The sequence below is a fragment of the Takifugu rubripes genome, chromosome 1 (genome assembly GCF_901000725.2).
Source record: "Takifugu rubripes chromosome 1, fTakRub1.2, whole genome shotgun sequence".
In the NCBI taxonomy this organism is placed as follows: domain Eukaryota; kingdom Metazoa; phylum Chordata; class Actinopteri; order Tetraodontiformes; family Tetraodontidae; genus Takifugu; species Takifugu rubripes.
Genome location: NC_042285.1, coordinates 14,764,737 through 14,784,669, shown reverse-complemented (window position 1 = coordinate 14,784,669; position 19,933 = coordinate 14,764,737). Strand labels below are relative to the sequence as shown.

The 19,933-nt window shown below is 42.2% G+C and overlaps 2 protein-coding genes across 7 annotated transcripts; one reads left to right on the top strand and one right to left on the bottom strand.

Annotated features, from left to right (window-relative positions):
• Positions 1-3,779: 3,779 nt before the first annotated feature.
• On the bottom strand, positions 3,780-7,175 carry mmadhcb (metabolism of cobalamin associated Db). Of its 4 annotated transcripts, none has more exons than XM_029849937.1 (8): positions 7,082-7,175; positions 6,699-6,748; positions 6,490-6,628; positions 6,205-6,398; positions 5,465-5,573; positions 5,250-5,380; positions 4,568-4,654; positions 3,780-4,391 (listed from the first exon to the last, which is right to left on the bottom strand). In XM_029849937.1, the coding sequence occupies exons 2-8, from the start codon at positions 6,705-6,707 to the stop codon at positions 4,197-4,199; spliced, it is 864 nt and encodes a 287-aa protein (XP_029705797.1). In that variant the 5' UTR covers positions 6,708-6,748; positions 7,082-7,175; the 3' UTR covers positions 3,780-4,196. The 4 variants fall into 4 exon arrangements, with proteins under 4 accessions (XP_029705797.1, XP_029705801.1, XP_003961737.1 ...); XM_029849941.1 differs by having other exon boundaries at positions 6,699-6,745; positions 7,082-7,170; XM_003961688.3 differs by having other exon boundaries at positions 6,699-6,745; positions 7,066-7,153.
• Positions 7,176-9,374: 2,199 nt separating this feature from the next.
• On the top strand, positions 9,375-19,918 carry itgb2 (integrin, beta 2). 3 transcript variants are annotated; one of them, XM_011607336.2, is made up of 17 exons: positions 9,410-9,458; positions 10,853-10,899; positions 12,373-12,424; positions 13,035-13,132; positions 13,708-13,909; positions 14,034-14,204; positions 14,647-14,888; positions 15,384-15,542; positions 15,632-15,727; positions 15,816-15,905; positions 16,075-16,212; positions 16,532-16,722; positions 16,898-17,115; positions 17,476-17,695; positions 17,809-18,020; positions 18,308-18,474; positions 18,591-19,918. In XM_011607336.2, the coding sequence occupies exons 3-17, from the start codon at positions 12,376-12,378 to the stop codon at positions 18,654-18,656; spliced, it is 2,319 nt and encodes a 772-aa protein (XP_011605638.2). In that variant the 5' UTR covers positions 9,410-9,458; positions 10,853-10,899; positions 12,373-12,375; the 3' UTR covers positions 18,657-19,918. The 3 variants fall into 3 exon arrangements, with proteins under 3 accessions (XP_003961738.2, XP_011605638.2, XP_011605643.2); XM_003961689.3 differs by lacking the exon at positions 10,853-10,899 and having other exon boundaries at positions 9,375-9,458; XM_011607341.2 differs by lacking the exons at positions 9,410-9,458; positions 10,853-10,899 and adding an exon at positions 11,526-12,205.
• Positions 19,919-19,933: the final 15 nt, after the last annotated feature.

The window sequence follows — 19,933 nt, the reverse complement described above, 5'->3', positions numbered from 1 at the left end:
GGGTGGACATTAGCAATAGTCTCCTGTCTCTTCAGAGGGTGGACATTAACAATCGTCTCCTGTCTCTTCAGAGGGTGGACATTAACAATAGTCTCCTGTCTCTTCAGAGGGCGGGACATTAACAATAGTCTCCTGTCTCTTCAGAGGGTGGACATTAGCAATAGTCTCCTGTCTCTTCAGCGGGTGGACATTAACAATAGTCTCCTGTCTCTTCAGAGGGTGGACATTAACAATAGTCTCCTGTCTCTTCAGAGGGTGGACATTAACAATCGTCTCCTGTCTCTTCAGAGGGTGGACATTAACAATAGTCTCCTGTCTCTTCAGAGGGCGGGACATTAACAATAGTCTCCTGTCTCTTCAGAGGGTGGACATTAACAATAGTCTCCTGTCTCTTCAGAGGGCGGGACATTAACAATAGTCTCCTGTCTCTTCAGAGGGTGGACATTAGCAATAGTCTCCTGTCTCTTCAGAGGGTGGACATTAGCAATAGTCTCCTGTCTCTTCAGAGGGCGGGACATTAACAATAGTCTCCTGTCTCTTCAGAGGGTGGACATTAACAATAGTCTCCTGTCTCTTCAGAGGGTGGACATTAGCAATAGTCTCCTGTCTCTTCAGAGAGTGGACATTAACAATAGTCTCCTGTCTCTTCAGAGGGTGGACATTAACAATAGTCTCCTGTCTCTTCAGAGGGTGGACATTAGCAATAGTCTCCTGTCTCTTCAGAGGGTGGACATTAGCAATAGTCTCCTGTCTCTTCAGAGGGTGGACATTAGCAATAGTCTCCTGTCTCTTCAGAGGGTGGACATTAACAATAGTCTCCTGTTTCTTCAGAGGGTGGACATTAACAATAGTCTCCTGTCTCTTCAGCGGGTGGACATTAGCAATAGTTTCCTGTCTCTTCAGAGGGTGGACATTAACAATAGTCTCCTGTCTCTTCAGAGGGTGGACATTAGCAATAGTCTCCTGTCTCTTCAGAGGGTGGACATTAACAATCGTCTCCTGTCTCTTCAGAGGGTGGACATTAACAATAGTCTCCTGTCTCTTCAGAGGGCGGGACATTAACAATAGTCTCCTGTCTCTTCAGAGGGTGGACATTAGCAATAGTCTCCTGTCTCTTCAGCGGGTGGACATTAACAATAGTCTCCTGTCTCTTCAGAGGGTGGACATTAACAATAGTCTCCTGTCTCTTCAGAGGGTGGACATTAACAATCGTCTCCTGTCTCTTCAGAGGGTGGACATTAACAATAGTCTCCTGTCTCTTCAGAGGGCGGGACATTAACAATAGTCTCCTGTCTCTTCAGAGGGTGGACATTAACAATAGTCTCCTGTCTCTTCAGAGGGCGGGACATTAACAATAGTCTCCTGTCTCTTCAGAGGGTGGACATTAGCAATAGTCTCCTGTCTCTTCAGAGGGTGGACATTAGCAATAGTCTCCTGTCTCTTCAGAGGGCGGGACATTAACAATAGTCTCCTGTCTCTTCAGAGGGTGGACATTAACAATAGTCTCCTGTCTCTTCAGAGGGTGGACATTAGCAATAGTCTCCTGTCTCTTCAGAGGGTGGACATTAGCAATAGTCTCCTGTCTCTTCAGAGGGTGGACATTAGCAATAGTCTCCTGTCTCTTCAGAGGGTGGACATTAACAATAGTCTCCTGTCTCTTCAGAGGGTGGACATTAACAATAGTCTCCTGTCTCTTCAGCGGGTGGACATTAGCAATAGTCTCCTGTCTCTTCAGAGGGTGGACATTAACAATAGTCTCCTGTCTCTTCAGAGGGTGGACATTAGCAATAGTCTCCTGTCTCTTCAGAGGGTGGACATTAACAATTGTCTCCTGTCTCTTCAGAGGGTGGACATTAACAATAGTCTCCTGTCTCTTCAGAGGGTGGACATTAACAATAGTCTCCTGTCTCTTCAGAGGGCGGGACATTAACAATAGTCTCCTGTCTCTTCAGAGGGTGGACATTAGCAATAGTCTCCTGTCTCTTCAGAGGGCGGGACATTAACAATAGTCTCCTGTCTCTTCAGAGGGCGGGACATTAACAATAGTCTCCTGTCTCTTCAGAGGGTGGACATTAGCAATAGTCTCCTGTCTCTTCAGAGGGTGGACATTAGCAATAGTCTCCTGTCTCTTCAGAGGGCGGGACATTAACAATAGTCTCCTGTCTCTTCAGAGGGTGGACATTAACAATAGTCTCCTGTCTCTTCAGAGGGTGGACATTAGCAATAGTCTCCTGTCTCTTCAGAGGGTGGACATTAGCAATAGTCTCCTGTCTCTTCAGAGGGTGGACATTAGCAATAGTCTCCTGTCTCTTCAGAGGGTGGACATTAACAATAGTCTCCTGTCTCTTCAGAGGGTGGACATTAACAATAGTCTCCTGTCTCTTCAGCGGGTGGACATTAGCAATAGTCTCCTGTCTCTTCAGAGGGTGGACATTAACAATAGTCTCCTGTCTCTTCAGAGGGTGGACATTAGCAATAGTCTCCTGTCTCTTCAGAGGGTGGACATTAACAATTGTCTCCTGTCTCTTCAGAGGGTGGACATTAACAATAGTCTCCTGTCTCTTCAGAGGGCGGGACATTAACAATAGTCTCCTGTCTCTTCAGAGGGCGGGACATTAGCAATAGTCTCCTGTCTCTTCAGCGGGTGGACATTAACAATAGTCTCCTGTCTCTTCAGAGGGTGGACATTAACAATAGTCTCCTGTCTCTTCAGAGGGTGGACATTAACAATCGTCTCCTGTCTCTTCAGAGGGTGGACATTAACAATAGTCTCCTGTCTCTTCAGAGGGTGGACATTAACAATAGTCTCCTGTCTCTTCAGAGGGCGGGACATTAACAATAGTCTCCTGTCTCTTCAGAGGGTGGACATTAGCAATAGTCTCCTGTCTCTTCAGAGGGCGGGACATTAACAATAGTCTCCTGTCTCTTCAGAGGGTGGACATTAGCAATAGTCTCCTGTCTCTTCAGAGGGCGGGACATTAACAATAGTCTCCTGTCTCTTCAGAGGGCGGGACATTAACAATAGTCTCCTGTCTCTTCAGAGGGCGGGACATTAACAATAGTCTCCTGTCTCTTCAGAGGGTGGACATTAACAATAGTCTCCTGTCTCTTCAGAGGGTGGACATTAACAATAGTCTCCTGTCTCTTCAGAGGGTGGACATTAACAATAGTCTCCTGTCTCTTCAGAGGGTGGACATTAACAATAGTCTCCTGTCTCTTCAGAGGGTGGACATTAGCAATAGTCTCCTGTCTCTTCAGAGGGTGGACATTAACAATAGTCTCCTGTCTCTTCAGAGGGCGCGACATTAACAATAGTCTCCTGTCTCTTCAGAGGGCGGGACATTAACAATAGTCTCCTGTCTCTTCAGAGGGTGGACATTAACAATAGTCTCCTGTCTCTTCAGAGGGCGGGACATTAACAATAGTCTCCTGTCTCTTCAGAGGGTGGACATTAGCAATAGTCTCCTGTCTCTTCAGAGGGCGGGACATTAACAATAGTCTCCTGTCTCTTCAGAGGGTGGACATTAACAATAGTCTCCTGTCTCTTCAGAGGGTGGACATTAGCAATAGTCTCCTGTCTCTTCAGAGGGTGGACATTAACAATAGTCTCCTGTCTCTTCAGAGGGTGGACATCTGATGATTACTAAAACTACCAATTATTTATATTTTCCCAAATCCCATAATATTTGCACTTCAAATATTGCACTCCACTAGTTTGGGCAAATCTGAAGTGAGAATGAACAGAACAACCACCACCATCATAGAAAAATAAGAACTTACACAGGAAAAACCACAATTTATTCAAGTAACCGACGACACTTTATTGTTATGATGATGATGATGGTGATGGTGATGATGATCAACGCACATTGAAATACAAAGATAGTCTGTGATTTTCTGTTAAATATTCAGTTTGTAAGAGGAGGATCAGACAAACTAAAGATGAAACTAGTGTGAATATCAAGTGACTGTATCCAGAAAAGCAGAAACACCAGCTGAACGGTGACAGAATAAAAACAGACATCAAGGCCGTGAGGCACAGTTCTGATGAGTGTTCTGGTTCTTAGTGAAACGATCTGATGCAGCCCGCAAAAGATTTCCCTGCACTTACTGGCCCATCTGGCAGGAGTCAGACTGCTTTTGCCGAGGACCTTCCTGGCTCGGCTTCAATGGTCCAGCCGTGTTTGTCCCCTCATCTACCTGCCCAGCAGTTTCTCCATGATGTGGCTGTCAGGTGGCGCGTTGGTGAATATTGTTCCTACAAAGACGTGCGTGTCCCACAAAGAATGCTGGATCACTCTGCAGCAGCCCAGGTCCTCGATGTGAAAGCCCAGGTGACGGTACCGGTCGTCCGTCTCAAACAGAGTGTTGTTGGTGTACGGCCCAAAGAACTGAGGAGGAACCATTAGAGTCATCATTAATCCCATTCCACAACTTTTCGGCACACTCGTATCAACAGTCTGACAGCCTCTGGGCTTGACCAGAGAACAGAAAAGTAGGACAAAGTCTTCCTAAAGATTCAGAGAAGGACTGAATGTATGTGCCGGCTGAGTGTGTCGGGTCTTACTGCCAGGCCAGAGGAGGGATCAATGAAGTCGGCCCAGAAACCGTCTCTCTGCAAGACAGAGCAGATCTCCTTCGCTCCATCTATAAACTGGACAAGAGATGGGAACTCAGAAACCAGGACCTGCAGCCTTTGTGAGGACACGAGCCCGGTTTTGGAACTGCCTCAACAAAAGGATAAATATTGGATACATTTCCTATTTAATTCTGAATATTATCAATAACTTTTTTCTGTTATACATCTTATAAGACATTCTCTGATTAACAGCATAAGTTAATATCAGTTGAGAGCAATAATAAAGGCCAGTGTAAGGTTACACAACAACATCTAAATCAGCTTAAAGTCATTTAAGTCTTTTGCCTTAAATGAAACCATCAATTCAAAGCTGCACTGTATATTTAACTCATAGGGAATTCTGTGATGATCCAAAACCTTTCTGTGCAACAAAAATCCAAAATATTCTTAATGATGAAATTAGGAAGGGGCGAGAGGGAAACTACTAGAACACCAAGGTATACAGAGTTAACATGATCCTAATGTTCAAGAAATGTCACGAAACTGCTGTATAACTTGCATGTATAATGTGTTATAAAATCAACTTGTTGAACTAAAACCAGACAAACAAGTTGCAGTTGGTAAAGTAGCAAGAACAGATTAAAATTAAGCATTTGCATCAAGTGGTAACCTTAATCAGCATCTGTTCTCTCTCCTGCTCCACAGCAAAACACCATGACGTCATGTCATTCTGGGTCTTCTGGGTCACCGTGACTACGGTCATTCCAGGGGATGGAGCCTCAGGAAAAATGCACTGCAAATCTGTTCAGCACATGATCCGGAGACAAAAGTGTGACAGGGACACAACCTCTCAAAACCAACACATCATAGCCAGCAACATCTCACCATTCTTCAGCTGTTCTGGACATAACTGGATGGCACATTCTACGGTGGCGCTGTCAAAGTAGGGTTCAGTTGTCCTGACACCGTCACCTGCTGGGTGCTCGCCTTTCACCTGGCACACACAAATTATACTCAACATTTGAAATATTCCTATATAATACAATAATATTCCAACGAGCAGAAACCCTGGTGCTACATGCTGCAGGTCCAGAACAATGTCAGGTCCACAAATTAGAAGCTGAGGACTTGTAGCATTTACAACCTTTCTGTTTAATGTAAATCACCCCTGGCACATCTGTTATTGTATTCTGTAGTTCATAATGCTCATGTTTTCTGCTTGTATTCCTTTTCTTCTTTTCACTTAGGTCGATTCACACCTTGGAGTATGTGAGGAGGTTCAGACTAATGCTACTGACTCAACTGTAGAGGAAGAAGGTGATCATCCTTCTACTGAAGAAGTTCAAGTACTGCCTCAGCTCACAACTATTCAGGTGACTCTACAGGTGTAGTGAATAGTGCTATTCACTAAATAAATCACCAGCCAACTGAAATCTAAGGTCAGGAGTTTGGAAGGTCACCTGAGAGAATTTCTCCAATGATAACTACTGGCTGCAGCCTTGTACAAGAAGAGACAGGACACAGCTTCAGTACTTTTCAACAGGTACTGGCGATCAAAAGTGATGTGGCATAGGCCTACTTCACAGCTACAAACCAATAAGTACAAGCTAAAGCTTTACGCCTACCAAAAGTTCCTCTATGGCCTCCGTCATATTGAGATTGTGTCTCTTGGTGCTTGACTGGACGGGCAGAATCTTTGAATCCAGACATTTTTGCTGCTCAGATGCTAAGTTCAGATCACTGACAAAAGTTGCACTTCCAGGCAGATCCTGGTCATGTGGTGGCCCTTTCCTTTCATCGGGCCACCCAGCCCACAGTCCTAAACCACAACAAAACCACCATGTAAATATGCAGGTTTTACAAGGATGCGTTTTACTGTGTCAAACATGGTAATGTTATCCAATACCAACCTGTATTAAGAGGAGATATGGGTTCAGGAGGCTGGGTAGAATCTCCAGCAAAACAGAAACTTCTGGCTGAAGACATATTACGCACTAACACATGGAGGCCTGGGAGATAAGAGACGAGCCTGGATCTGCTGCAAAGCACCTGAATATCACAGACATGAGTGTTGGTCAAGTATAGACCCTGGCCACATGACACCAGTGTGGAAACTTACTGCTGCCATCCTGCTCTGTCTTTGTGTTCTCAGTGTTTACAGTGAAGCTGCTGAGGCAAAAAGTAAGCAAATAATTAAACGAATAATTTACAGATTTGTAAAATTTATTAAAAATATATTTCAAATCATCCATTAATTATCTATCACAGATTTGTATAGTTAGACAACCTTAGTCAGTACTATTTGTCCTATTTGCACAGGTTAAGCTTAGTTTACCCCTCCTTCGTTACAAACTTATTATAAATACGATCGGAGATCGCGATCGAACTTGTAGTAAAACTTGTGACTGTTGTTCCTTGGCCTGAAGTTATTGGACTTACGTTTAACAATTTACAGTAATTACCAGCTTCGAAAATAACAAACTCACCCATGCTAATGCTCACCTTGAAACTTCTTCTTTCTTCCTGTGTATTGGCGGTTAACAATGTTCGAGCTCATTAGCGCCACCCTCTGGTTAGGATGGCCACCCAGATGAATAAATCTTCCAGCAAGATAAAAAAAAACAAAAACAAATAAAAGAACACAAACCTTGTATTCTCTCGATCAACTTAGTCCCTTTCTTAAACTTAAGCACAAATTCCAACGCCCTCACTCTCTGACCTGCTCCGCAGAACATCTCTCACATCCAGCTGTGCTCTTTGTTTTTATAAGGTCCTGGATCATTCGTCGTCTTAATAATTAGTATTTTCTACAGTGTACTTAGACATGCTCCTTACTACAGTAGTCACACCCACCCGTGCTGTGCTTCCCTATTTTATACAATGTGTTATTTAATCCTGTGTGCCCAAATCTTCGTGTGAACACCACCTCCTCCCTCCTGCTCTCCCTGCACAACTCATTCCGCCAACCTTCCTCTGGATTCCATAATACCACCTTCCTTTTCCTTCTTCCTCCCACTTCATTAATTTGTGCACTTCCTTCCTACTAATACCAACTTTTAAAACTATATTATCATTTTTTGTAGCTCTTTTTGCAAGTTTGTCTTCCATTTCATTTCATGCCACCCCAATTTGCGCTGGAACCCATACAAATCTTCGGACCCTTGAATTCCGTAAAGTGTCTGCTGTATCTCTAATAGAATATCTGGTCTACTATCTGTACTATCTGAATGTTTACATATAACTACCCTCATCGGTCTAAGATCTTACACCCATTGTATAGGCAACAACAGTGCTACCATTTCTCATATATATATGTGTGTGTTTGTGTGTGTGTATGAATGTGTGTGTGTATGCATGTGTATCTGTATCTGTATCACACATATACTGTGGGTCAGTCCACGGTAGTGACCCAGCAGTGTAACAGTAGTTGGGAAAAGGAAGGAACAACTACTGTTACACTGCTGGGTCACTACTGTGGACTGACCCACAGTATACGTGTGCTCTCCCATCGCTACTTTTAGTGTTGCTGTCGGAGTAGATTGAAAGGCCCCTGTACACAGTCCAAGACACTGATATTGTATTTTATCGAGCTTTTTAAGAAAGATTTCTGCTGCCGAACAATATAGGATGGCCACATAATCCAGTGGGGCTCAAATAACTCCTGTGTAATGATTTTAGGGCTCTCCTGTCTGCTTCCCAGTCTCCTCCCATTAAACACCTCATTATATTAAATAACTTTTTACACTTCAACAACTTTAGCAATTTCCTTAATATGAACTGCCCAATTAAGCTTTTCATCAAACCACTTCCCTAACAAATTCTTGACTCTTTCTAGTTCCTGATTATCTATTTTTAGTTTAACCTCCCTCCTCACTTTCTTTATGTCTTAATAACTGAAAACCTGAACCCCCATTTCTTTTCCCACTCCTCTATGTTTACAATAGCCTCCTGCATTTTATCTACAATGAACTCCAAAGCTACAGGAAGCTACTGCTTTATTTATTGGAGATTGGAATAATAGCTTAATTGTACAATACTGGGCTGAAGACTAAATCTTTTACCAAAACCCTTTCTTTTATAATCATTTTCTGTCACCATAAAAGACTAATTAAAATAATCTGTTTAGGTTCGCTCAGGGACTGAGCAGTGAGCAGTGAGAGATTTGTTACAATGTAGCAGAATTCTTCATTCACTGTCATACAGATTTTACAGAAATGTTCTAATGGTTTTGTTGTCTTTGTCTTTTTTCCACATCGTATTATTTACAACTCAGTTGACAAAGATTTGACTTGATTTCATGACAAATGTCAGTGATGTCACTCAGGCCTTGCCCAGGTTTTAACTACATTCTGTGGAAATATCCTGACTCCCATCTACAGGGTGACTTACTCGTTATCCAAAATTAGATTTGACCAGACAGAGGAGTCGTCATTACTTGATTTCTATATACACCGATATACATCAATCACACAATCGGCCTGAACCTGGAGCCAATTTGTTTAAATTTTAATTCAAAATAAGTCACTCTTATCAGAAATTCTAGTGAAATTGGATCATCTGTTCGGTTATAGATGCAACACACTGCAGGGAACGTGTAGAATAAATGCTGTAATCATAAGCATCGTGTCCTTTCACATACTCTTCTTTGTGACAATTTTCCTCACCACCCTCTTTTTGGCTCTTATCATGCTCACTGCACTTTGACACCCTTAAACCTTCTTCCATCGCTTCTACGCAGCTTGACTCATTTCTGACATCATCTCTAATGCAATGTGAGAAACAGGGCAGGCTTTTTCAAGCTGCACACTTCCTGTCATGTGGAGGTGGGTTTTTTTTGTAAACTGCCACCCACAGCCAGCACCATATCTTCCTGTTTCTGGTGAGTTCGTGAACTTTTATTTCTTATTAGGCTTCGAAGAGTTAACCTCTTTTAAACATTGATTTTGTGAGTGACTTGTTAATAGTTTTAATATAGTGTCATAATGTGTAGCACTACTGCTTGCAGCTAGAAGGTTGTGGGTTCGTTCCCCAGGTGTTGGGTTAGTACGCCGTCTCTGTGTCTGTGTGTGTTCTCTCAGGGTGTTGAGAGCATATTCAACTCACAGATCGTCAATGCAAACAAGAAAATGTTTTTAACTGACTCACCTGTATGAAATATTATGATTTGTTTTAGCATTAATGGAAGTCAAACGCTCTCACAACTGAAAAAAGCTATATCAAAATAGCTTTTTATATAGGGAAATGTGTAGTCTGGGCGTCTTGGGTCAGGTAAATGTAATTTCCTGACTCTTATTGAGAAAGTTGAATGTTGAAATTTGGTGTACATGTACTCTTATTTCAACATCAACAACACAGATAGCGTTTGTTTTGGTCTTATTCTTGTCCCAGTAAACTGAAATTGTGCACGTGTGTACGTGTGCCTGTGTGCATAGTGCCATTAGTGGACTCTTCAGAGGTCAGCCTGAATGGTCAGCCTGGATGTTCTCCTTCGGATGCCATCCAACGTTTTTCCTGGAGCAGCAGGGGGACGGGGGTCTTTTAAAATGTTAAGTGTTCTGCTCAAGCCACAGTTCTGTGTAAAGTCCTTTATGGAAGTGAGTGGGATCTTTTGTCCTGTAGTGCCTCTGTAGAGGATGATGCTGTGGTGAAGTTCTGCTTTCTCCACCTGGCACACGGTACAGCTGTGCTGCAAGAGCAAAGCTGTGTGATGAAACCAGATTACGGTTGTGTTATTGTATTGTCTGACATTCTACAAAACCTTGAGAGCCCAGTTTCTGTAACAGACTGTAGGATGATGGAAGAAAATTCAGAAGCAAAATCTGTAAAAAGCAAACAGACATTTGTGTTCCTCTGCTCCGAACGCATCAGAATCGGCAGATCACGGAAGAAATGACTTCTGTAAAGCAGAGCAGTATTCTGAGATACAAGGCGAGGGCAGAGTGGGGGCCTGTTCACAGAAAAGACATCCTGGTGGGGCTGGGGGAGACATTAGTTCATATTGGCCTGATTTAAGCTCCGGGCTATCACAGAGACCCTCTCAGGATGAGCTTTTTTTCAGATCACTGCCAGATCGCCCTGCAATTAGGGAGGGAAATATACTGCTGGGATGGTAAAAACAGTAAAGTCCCTACGTAGCTAGAAAAGTCTTCTTTTTAAAGTCTTTTATAGACACTCTGAATCTGATGAGCATTAGTGCACCAGTAGAATAATTAGTCTTTTGTCTGTAATTCAATGGTTAAATTCAACTTTAAGTAATTCTTTGTCATTTCCAAGACCTGAATGTAGGCCAGCAGGGTGGAAAGAAGTGACATCATCTACAGGTACGCCTTTATTTTAACAGCCCCCCCGCATTTCCTGTCATCCTCTTGTTTGGGGGTCCGGCTCCGGGTTTCTGTAAAGCACAGACAATTTTGATTTTAACAGTTACTTTATAAATAAAGTTCATTTAAATTTAACATAATTGTATGTACAACATCTTTACTCTGCCCCTCCTCTCAGACTGTGCTTTGGATTTGGCTGCTGGGACTTGTTTTTGGGAGTGATGTAGACCATAAATAACATCTTGAACATGTTCTGATCTTTGTGTTTGTTCACGTGTGACTGAGGTTTTAACTCCACGCACGCACACACGCACACACACATTAAAAAGGTTGAGTGAGTCAAGAGAGGAGCTATGAAGTCAATTTGTCGCATTTAAGTAAATAATAAAATAGTTCTTGTTTTATTTATAGCTGGTCTGTGTCCAAAGTGGGTTGTTTCCTCACTCACTCACTCATTTTCTACCGCTTGTTCCTCCACTGAGGGTCGCGGGGGGACTGGAGCCTATCCCAGCACAATGGGCGGAGGCAGGGTACACCCTGGACTGGACGCCAGTCAATCGCAGGGCTAACACATATAGACACACAACCATTCTCTCTCACACTCTCACCTACGGGCAATTTAGAGTTTCCAAGTAGCCTAATCCCCAATCATGCATGTCTTTGGACTGTGGGAGGAAGCCGGGTTGTTTCCTAATGTAGTAAAACAAAAAATGTGATTTTCTTTGCCCTTTAAATTCATATTTTTTAATGCCACAGCCCAGTCTTTTTGTCACTGTCATATTTTATTATTTTAGAATATTATATTCCTCAATGTGGAAAAGCCAAGCAGCTCTGACACAAAAAGAACAGTAGCGATGAAATGAGACATCGGTGACTGAGGCCAAAATAAACCAGACTTTTTGGTCTGATTTATGTCATGAGTGTTGCAACTTTGGAAAAAGAGAAATAAAGGAGGTGTTCTGCTTTATTTATGAGAACTTAAAAGTGGAAATGGTCTTTTGAAAACACTCCCTAATCCTCTTTCCATTTCTGTTTTTTTCCGACCAATATATTTGTATGTCTATGTCTTTTCATTTTTATTTTTTTTACAAGAGCAGAAACCAGCTTCTTTTGGCAGCATTTTATTTTCCAGATCCACAGTGGAGACATCATATGGCTGCTTTGACCTCTGCTATCTCTATTAACTTACCAATCCATGGAAGGATGGTGAAGGAGATGGAGAGCAATGGTCCTTTTGAATCTGTTTAATACATTAGCTGATTATCTGATTCCTGTTTTTGTAGAACAGAACAGAATCTAACTCGAGGTATATGAGTCTTTGACTTCACTGTACTTCTCATCACTCCAGACTTCCTAGACTTTAGTCCCCTAAAATGTACCACAGCAGCATGTTTTTCCACGTATTTTGAATAGTTTTTCTTTTGCTGTAATAATATTTAGTTAAGCTGAAGCTGAACTTGTTTTCATCCTCAGGTCATGGGTCTGTACCAGGTCTTCTTTCTCTTCCTGCTGATGGGAAAAAATGGTGAGTTTTTACAGACAATAATCCAATAATGTGCTTTGATGAGTCACATTTAGAAGGGGTTGCTTTTGTCTCTTGATACAAATGTCAAATACACCATTGCCAGTAAAGTAGGAATTATGATTTCTTTTTTAAAGACACAGTTCCCTCTTTATTCTTATTTAAATACAGTACATGAATGGTTTGACCAGTGACATGTGACCAATGGTCAATAATGTTCTAATTAGTTGTAAACATTAATTCCACAAATACACTTAGCAAACTATTAAAGTAAGCTAATCACCATTATGCCTTCAAATGATGCAAAATCTAAAATATTACTGGATAAAGTTTCAACAAGTGGTGTGATATGTGCTTTGTGGAGGCTGTTAGAGAAGCATAGGAGTTCAGAAAGGGGCGAGGTTGTGGGTTTTTAGGAGCTATAGAAAGTACTGCATATGGCGGGGTGCAGAGGAAGTGCGGAGGAGGGCTGGACAGATGAGACACCCAGTATTAATAAATGCTGTTATGGCAGGACCAAAATGTTGTGATAATCAACACAACCTTATGCTCTGGAATCCCACCGTGTTTACAGATTATCAACTTTATTAATACATTGTGTTTCTCTGTCCAGGGCTGTGTCAAGTAGGAGGAAGCTGCTCCAAAACTGTTGTCAACTCCTGCAGTGACTGTATCAGATCTGGACCTGACTGTGCCTGGTGTATGCAGGAGGTGAATGTTTACACATCCCTCCATCCATCCATCCATCCCTCCATCTATCTATCTATCTATCTATCTATCTATCTATCTATCTATCTATCTATCTATCTATCTATCTATCTATCTATCTATCTATCTATCTATCTATCTATCTATCTATCTATCTATCTATCTATCTATCTATCTATCTATCTATCTATCCATCCATCCTCTGGCCTGTCTGTCAGCCCTTCCATCCATCCCTCCATCCATCCCTCCATCTATCTATCTATCTATCTATCTATCTATCTATCTATCTATCTATCTATCTATCTATCTATCTATCTATCTATCTATCTATCTATCTATCTATCTATCTATCTATCTATCTATCTATCTATCTATCTATCTATCTATCTATCTATCTATCTTCTGGCCTGTCTGTCAGCCCTTCCATCCATCCATCCATCCATCCATCCATCCATCCATCCATCCATCCAAAAGACAAAAGCTGCATGTTTTTAAACACATTGAGTCATTTCAGATCTGGTTACTGTAAGGATCCATTCTTATGACGTCTCAAAGTGTTTCATTTCTGTTTTGAACAGAATTTTACCCAACCAGGTGAGCAGGAAACAGTCCGCTGTAACACCAGAGCTCTGTTAACAGAGAGAGGCTGTGAGCCCCAAAAAATCATCGCCCCTCGCAACAAAGTCAGGGTTGTGAAGAAGCTTCCTTTATCTGAGTCCTTCGAGAAGCAGGAGCCCATCCAGCTGAGTCCGCAGGTGATCCGTCTGAAAGTGCGACCAGGTATGTGGAACTGCTCGATCTCTACATTACAGCCTTTTTTGTTCAACTCACTGTGATAAGTGATTAAGTATTGCTTGTTGTTATCAATCGACCTGTTTTTTTAAGGTTTCTCCTCTGTTTACAGGAAGTCCAGCCACATTCAGAGTTTCTTTTAAGAGGGTTCAGGGCTATCCAGTGGATCTCTATTATCTCATGGACCTGTCCAATTCCATGAAAGATGACTTGGATAATGTCAAAGATCTTGGAAATGATCTGCTTTCAGCTCTGAAAACCATCACTGCACATGCTCAGATAGGTAAAAGTGCAGCATTTGCTTTAATTCACAACTGCTTAATTCATAATTCATTCAACAGCTGCATCAGATTCTGATTCAGAAGGAGATTCTTACACGGTTTTTGACCTGCTACTCGTTACAGATTCATGTTTATGGTCACATTAAAACATAAACACCCCAACCCCTCCCCCCACCAGCGCCGCCCCATCATCATCATCAGAAAACTGATTATGTTATAGATGCTGATTGTACATATCAAAATAAATGCAACAACCTGAATATTGCTGCACCTTCCCCATGCAAAATGCAGATAACAAGGAGGAGTTATTATTAATAACCTGCAACAATTCACAACTAATTCAAGACAGTTATATGAATGTGTAGGTAGCTAATATTTATATGTATATAAAATCTTCAGAATTCAGAAAGTTTCCTCAGAATCAAATGTGTCTTTTGACTGTAGGCTTTGGTGCGTTTGTGGATAAGACGGTGCTCCCATACACCAACACCAATAAGAAGAAGCTGCTGCGGCCGTGTGATGACGACTCAGAGAAGTGTCAGGCTGCCTTTGGCTACAGACATGTGCTCAATCTGACACCGAGGGAACAGGAATTCAAGCAAAGCGTGACAAATCAGTTCATCTCTGGGAACCTGGACTCCCCCGAAGGAGGCCTGGACGCCATGATGCAGGCTGCAGTCTGTGGGGTAAGGACTGTTCCAGCAGTGGGGGCCGTTCAACCGTCTGAAACCTGTCAGAATCATATTAAATACCACCTCTGGTAAACATATACATCACTTCATTTAGTATCAAAACAGGTTTGTTGTGTACTTTTAAAAAAGCATTTTAATAGAAACTATTTTTTTAAACTTTAATGAATTTGAAGAGACCTTTCATAGCATTATTCTGATTTATGTAATGTTTCTACAGCCCTGCCTCGACCATAATGCTTTTTTTTTTGCAAACCTGGAGCATCACTGGGATGTTTGAGTGGTCTTTGGAATTACTTTCACGCTGATATTAAGTCCTCAGTCTCTTATGTTTAAACTGTTGATCGTCTCCAAACCTTTTAAATTTTTTCTTTGTTTCCATATTAATAAATCTGCCCAAAATGTACTTTGCAGCACGCTGTGTAATCCTTAGTATCTAAACTGTGATTTAACAACACAAACACTTGTTCTCTAACACATACTGTTATTTAGGGAGCCATTGGCTGGAGGAACAGCAGCACCAGGCTGATCGTGCTGACCACTGACGCTGGCTTCCACATGGCCGGTGATGGAAAACTGGCTGGGATTCTGGAACCGAATGATCAGCAATGCCACATGAAAGACAACCTTTATTATAAAAGCAACGAGATGGTGCGTAAAAAGGGCCACATTTTAGCTCCAAGAGAGCTCTGCTGCAGACAGGCCCGTCATGTTTACAGTAACCTCCCTGGCTGTTTTAGGATTACCCCTCTGTGGGGCAGCTGGCTTTCCAGCTGGAGAAAAACAACATCCAGACCATTTTTGCAGTAACGGAAAATGTACAGGCCATATACAAGGTAAACATTTTTATTTCCAGTTTCTGTTTTTGTTTCCAAAGTTCAAATTCTATTTATATGAGGGTTTTGTTTCCATTCCCTTCCCTAGCAACTGTCTGCCATAGTTCCTAAATCTGAGGTTGGAGTTCTGTCAAACGATTCTAACAATGTGGTTGAGTTAATCAAAACTGCCTACAGAGTAAGTTCACAACTGACACGATTCGGGATCCTTCCTTCCTTCCTTCCTTCCTTCCTTCCTTCCTTCCTTCCTTCCTTCCTTCCTTCCTTCCTTCCTTCCTTCCTTCCTTCCTTCCTTCCTTCCTTCCTTCCTTCCCTTCACCACACTGATGATGCGCATTCCTTGACAGAAATTATCTTCCAAAATAACGCTGACCCACGACCGTCTCCCCGACAACGTTCAAATCACATACACCCCTGAGTGTCAGAGCGCCGGACCACCGGGACCCGACGAAGGAGTGTGTGACAACGTTAAAGAAAAACAGGAGGTCAGTTTTTCTTCTCACGTCTTATGACACTGAACATCCAAAGTGCACAACCATACAACAATATTATCGAGCCAAGTTCAGGAGTTCTGGAATTCTGAAGAAAAAACTATTTATCTGTACTATTTATTTTGTATAAACCTGGGGGCCTCATATTCAGTATTTATTTCTATGCATGTCGTGATTTATTTATTTATTTTTTGGTACAGTTAGCTTATTATTCAGTTTAAATGCTTAAATGTTGTTCTTCAGAAGCTGCAGACATACAGCAATGCTAATTTTGGACACCAGCTCCATGGAATTATTTTTTTTCCCTCTCCAGGTTTCCTTTAATGTCACTGTGGTAGTAGACTCGTGCATAAAGGACACGTCTTTCACGATCAGAATTCTTGGAATTAAGGATACTTTGACTGTGAACCTATCGACCAACTGTGAGTGTGACTGCAATGACCCCCAAGACAGCCAACATCAATCCTGCGGCGGCAAGGGAAGCCTCACCTGTGGGGTCTGCAGGTAAGAGCTCAAGCACATGTGGAGCTGGCAGCAGGCTAAAGGCTGGGCTCCAAAACAGGCCTGCAGTCTCTGTTAATGCTAGCTGCAAACATCATCTTTGCATAACTCAGAACAAGTAGATTTCAACTTTGTTTCATTTCAAAAGTTTATGAAATCCGTCTTTAATCCAATTTAGCTGCCAAGAAGGTTTCATCGGCCGGATCTGTGAGTGCGCCATCGGCAAGGAGGACAAGGACACCCTACGAAAGGCCTGCCTGAACGCCGACGGTGTAGAGTGTGGAGGGCGAGGGGAATGTGTGTGCGGCAGGTGTCAATGTCACGGCAATTACCATGGCGACCACTGTGAATGTGACGACGAGCACTGTGAGAAGTTTCAGAATCAACTGTGTGGAGGTATCGTAACTCTCACTTTAGAACGATAGTTTAACTTTTGAGGTATTAAAAACAGGTTATAAAGAAAAAATCAAAAGGCAAATAACGTATCACAGTGTGACATCAAGTAGTGAAACCCTTTAGGATGTGGAGGCAGAGGTAGTGTTTAAATATGAATTGAGAAGCTTTTGTTTTATAAATAGTAATTATTATATGTAAATAATCATACAAAATTGGCATAGCTTCCTATTTTTTTTTACAGAAGTGCAGTTTGGTTGATGGCTGCACTTTTCACACACACATTGCTGATGACACACCTAGTCACACTCAACACACACGAAGGCTGTGTGTCGTTAAACACAACCTTACACGCCTCTGCAGGAAATGGCAAATGCAAGTGTGGCGTTTGTTCATGCAACGAGGGCTACGAGGGCTCAGCCTGCCAGTGCAAGGTGTCTCAGACGGAATGTAAACCCCCCAACGGCACCGTGTGCCACGGCAGAGGCGTGTGCAGGTGCAGCCGCTGTGAGTGCGATGCCGGATACCAGCGTCCACACTGCAAGACGTGTCTCGGATGTCCCGATCCTTGCCAGACTAAACTGTGAGGATCCTTCTGCCACAACTACTCTATCGACTTGGCAAATTCCTCTATAAATGAAGTAAAGCCAAGATGATGTGGAGATTGATTTGTTCTGTTCTTCTGATCTTTTTAAGGAATTGCATTGAATGCCTGGGCTTTAACATAGGCCCCTTTAAGGGCAACTGCAGCAAGGCTTGCAGCACTGTTGTCCCTGATACGGTCAGCCAGTTAAACAAAAAAGGCAAGCAGTGCGAGCTGAAGGACAGTGAGAGCTGTTGGATCAAATTCAGCCTGGAGCAGCTGGACGGCGTGGATACCTACAAGGCTGAAATCCAGAGCGAGAGAGGTAATATGGAACAACTAGTTACGTTTTCTATAGTATTCTCCAGAGGCTGCGGGTCAAGGGTACCACTCGCGGTTACTGGACTGAACGTGGGGGACGTACACGCTCCCTGACTGGGCCGGGCTCGCTAACTCGGGATTATGAGGAAATTAAGTGGGAGTCAGTGTCGAACAGCTCAGATGCTAACGCACAGAGAGGACAGATGAGGCCACCAAAACTGTCCTTCATTTACTGTGTCTTTATCATTCAGCCTCCTGGTTTTGTGTGTAACTCTGTACTTTGTGCCCCAGTGTGCCCTGAACCACCGAGCGTCACAGCCATCATCGGGGCCGCCATCGGGTCAGTGGCTTTAATAGGCATTCTGTTGCTGATGCTCATCAAGTTTTTCATCTACATGAAGGACGTGAAGGAGTTCAGGAAGTTTGAGAAAGAAAAGAAGAAATCCAAGTGGACAGATGTGAGTTTGTCATGCCAAGATTTTGAAATCAGGATATGTAATTTTAGGGCTCCTTGATTATACCAAAGACTTGACACAAGGTAACCAACTAACCCTCTGATTTCCTCTGTTGCCAGGGCGCTAACCCCCTGTTCAAAAATGCAACCACCACTACCACCAACCCAATCTTCACAGGAGAATAACATTATCATGGTGATTTCAACATTAATGTTGGACTCTTGTCAAAACAGATGCTTTTATTTTGTTTGCATATTTCAGAAAATGGCTTTTTTTTGGGCCTACAATGGCCCCTTTCCCAAACTTGCTGGACTGCTGAGCAGAAACGGATCGTTGAGCGCAGCTTAAACTCACGAGAGGTGTTTACTTTGAAAACTGAGCCGTCCCTCACGGATGCCTCTGTGTTACTGTGGTTTTTTTGTTTGCAAATAATGACATGTAACCAGTCACTGTTGTTTTTGTATGGACTCCCTTAGTAACCTGTTATTCCATAGTAAGGTCAGAACTCAGAAATGGTTGAGATGCTACTCTATATTTTGAGAAAATATAAAAAAAAAAATATTTTTAAACTTTTTTCTGCATATAAAGTGTTTTAAACTGTGCTATGAAGGTATGTTGCGCAATAAGGTGTAATACAAGTATTTAAAATGTCCGCATTCAAGATTTGATAATACCAACAAGGGCCTCATTGTTGAAACAAGTGCCGGGTTTGCATGTTCTTAACTCTAACCCTAGCAGGCACCGTGACTCCATGAGGGCTAAAATGGACAGATGGATCCAGAATGGAAGCTTGAAAATCTCCATCCACATAAAGTGATGAAGAAATGTGTGAGCCGGAGCGGGATAAAAGGCTTCAAACCAGCCAGACTGGACGCCTGAGAGAACAAAGAGCAGGACATCATCCGAGGAGGGTGAGGGGGCATTTACACGTTGGTCATCCCACCCAATGACACAAAGATAACGTGTGCTCCAGCATCATACATTTACACTTGTGTAATACATGCAATAATGAGGTCAGCTCTTGTAAAATACAATGTTTATTGCACTTTTTCAAACAATGAAGGGTAAATAGTGCAACACATGAGGAACATTCAAGTGCAGTGCCATAAACTGTAATGTCATTATTTCAACTGTACTCAAAGTGTATCTGTTTAACTAAGAATAAGTTTACTAATTATGACAAGGAAGACTGTCAAAATGTCGAAATGTTTATAACAGCAGTCATCCGTCAGCTTTCCCAACAGGGAACCGTCTCAATAAACCGATGAGATGTATGGAAAAAAAAATAATTCTTATTGTTTTCAAATGATCAATTATTTTGTCTTGAACAAACAGCACATGGACCTAAATGTGCAAGTTTAAGGAAGTATTTTCTGTAATAACTCAGAATTTAACCATTTCTTTTTGGCAAACGTGCTAATAAAAGCCATTTATTAAAAAAAAAAAAGATCGACAAAAAATG

What these genes read in the sequence shown, in the direction of transcription:
- itgb2 (XM_003961689.3), top strand. Translation starts at nt 12,376, where the DNA reads ATGGGTCTGTACCAGGTCTTCTTTCTCTTCCTGCTGATGGGAAAAAAT. An exon ending in GTGCCTGGTGTATGCAGGAG is followed by an intron (nt 13,133 to 13,707) that starts GTGAATGTTTAC and finishes TGTTTTGAACAG; the next exon opens with AATTTTACCCAACCAGGTGA. An exon ending in ACGTTAAAGAAAAACAGGAG is followed by an intron (nt 16,213 to 16,531) that starts GTCAGTTTTTCT and finishes TTCCCTCTCCAG; the next exon opens with GTTTCCTTTAATGTCACTGT.
- mmadhcb (XM_029849937.1), bottom strand. An exon ending in CATATCTCCTCTTAATACAG is followed by an intron (nt 6,399 to 6,489) that starts GTTGGTATTGGA and finishes GTTGTGGTTTAG; the next exon opens with GACTGTGGGCTGGGTGGCCC. An exon ending in TCCAGAACAGCTGAAGAATG is followed by an intron (nt 5,381 to 5,464) that starts GTGAGATGTTGC and finishes TGTGCTGAACAG; the next exon opens with ATTTGCAGTGCATTTTTCCT.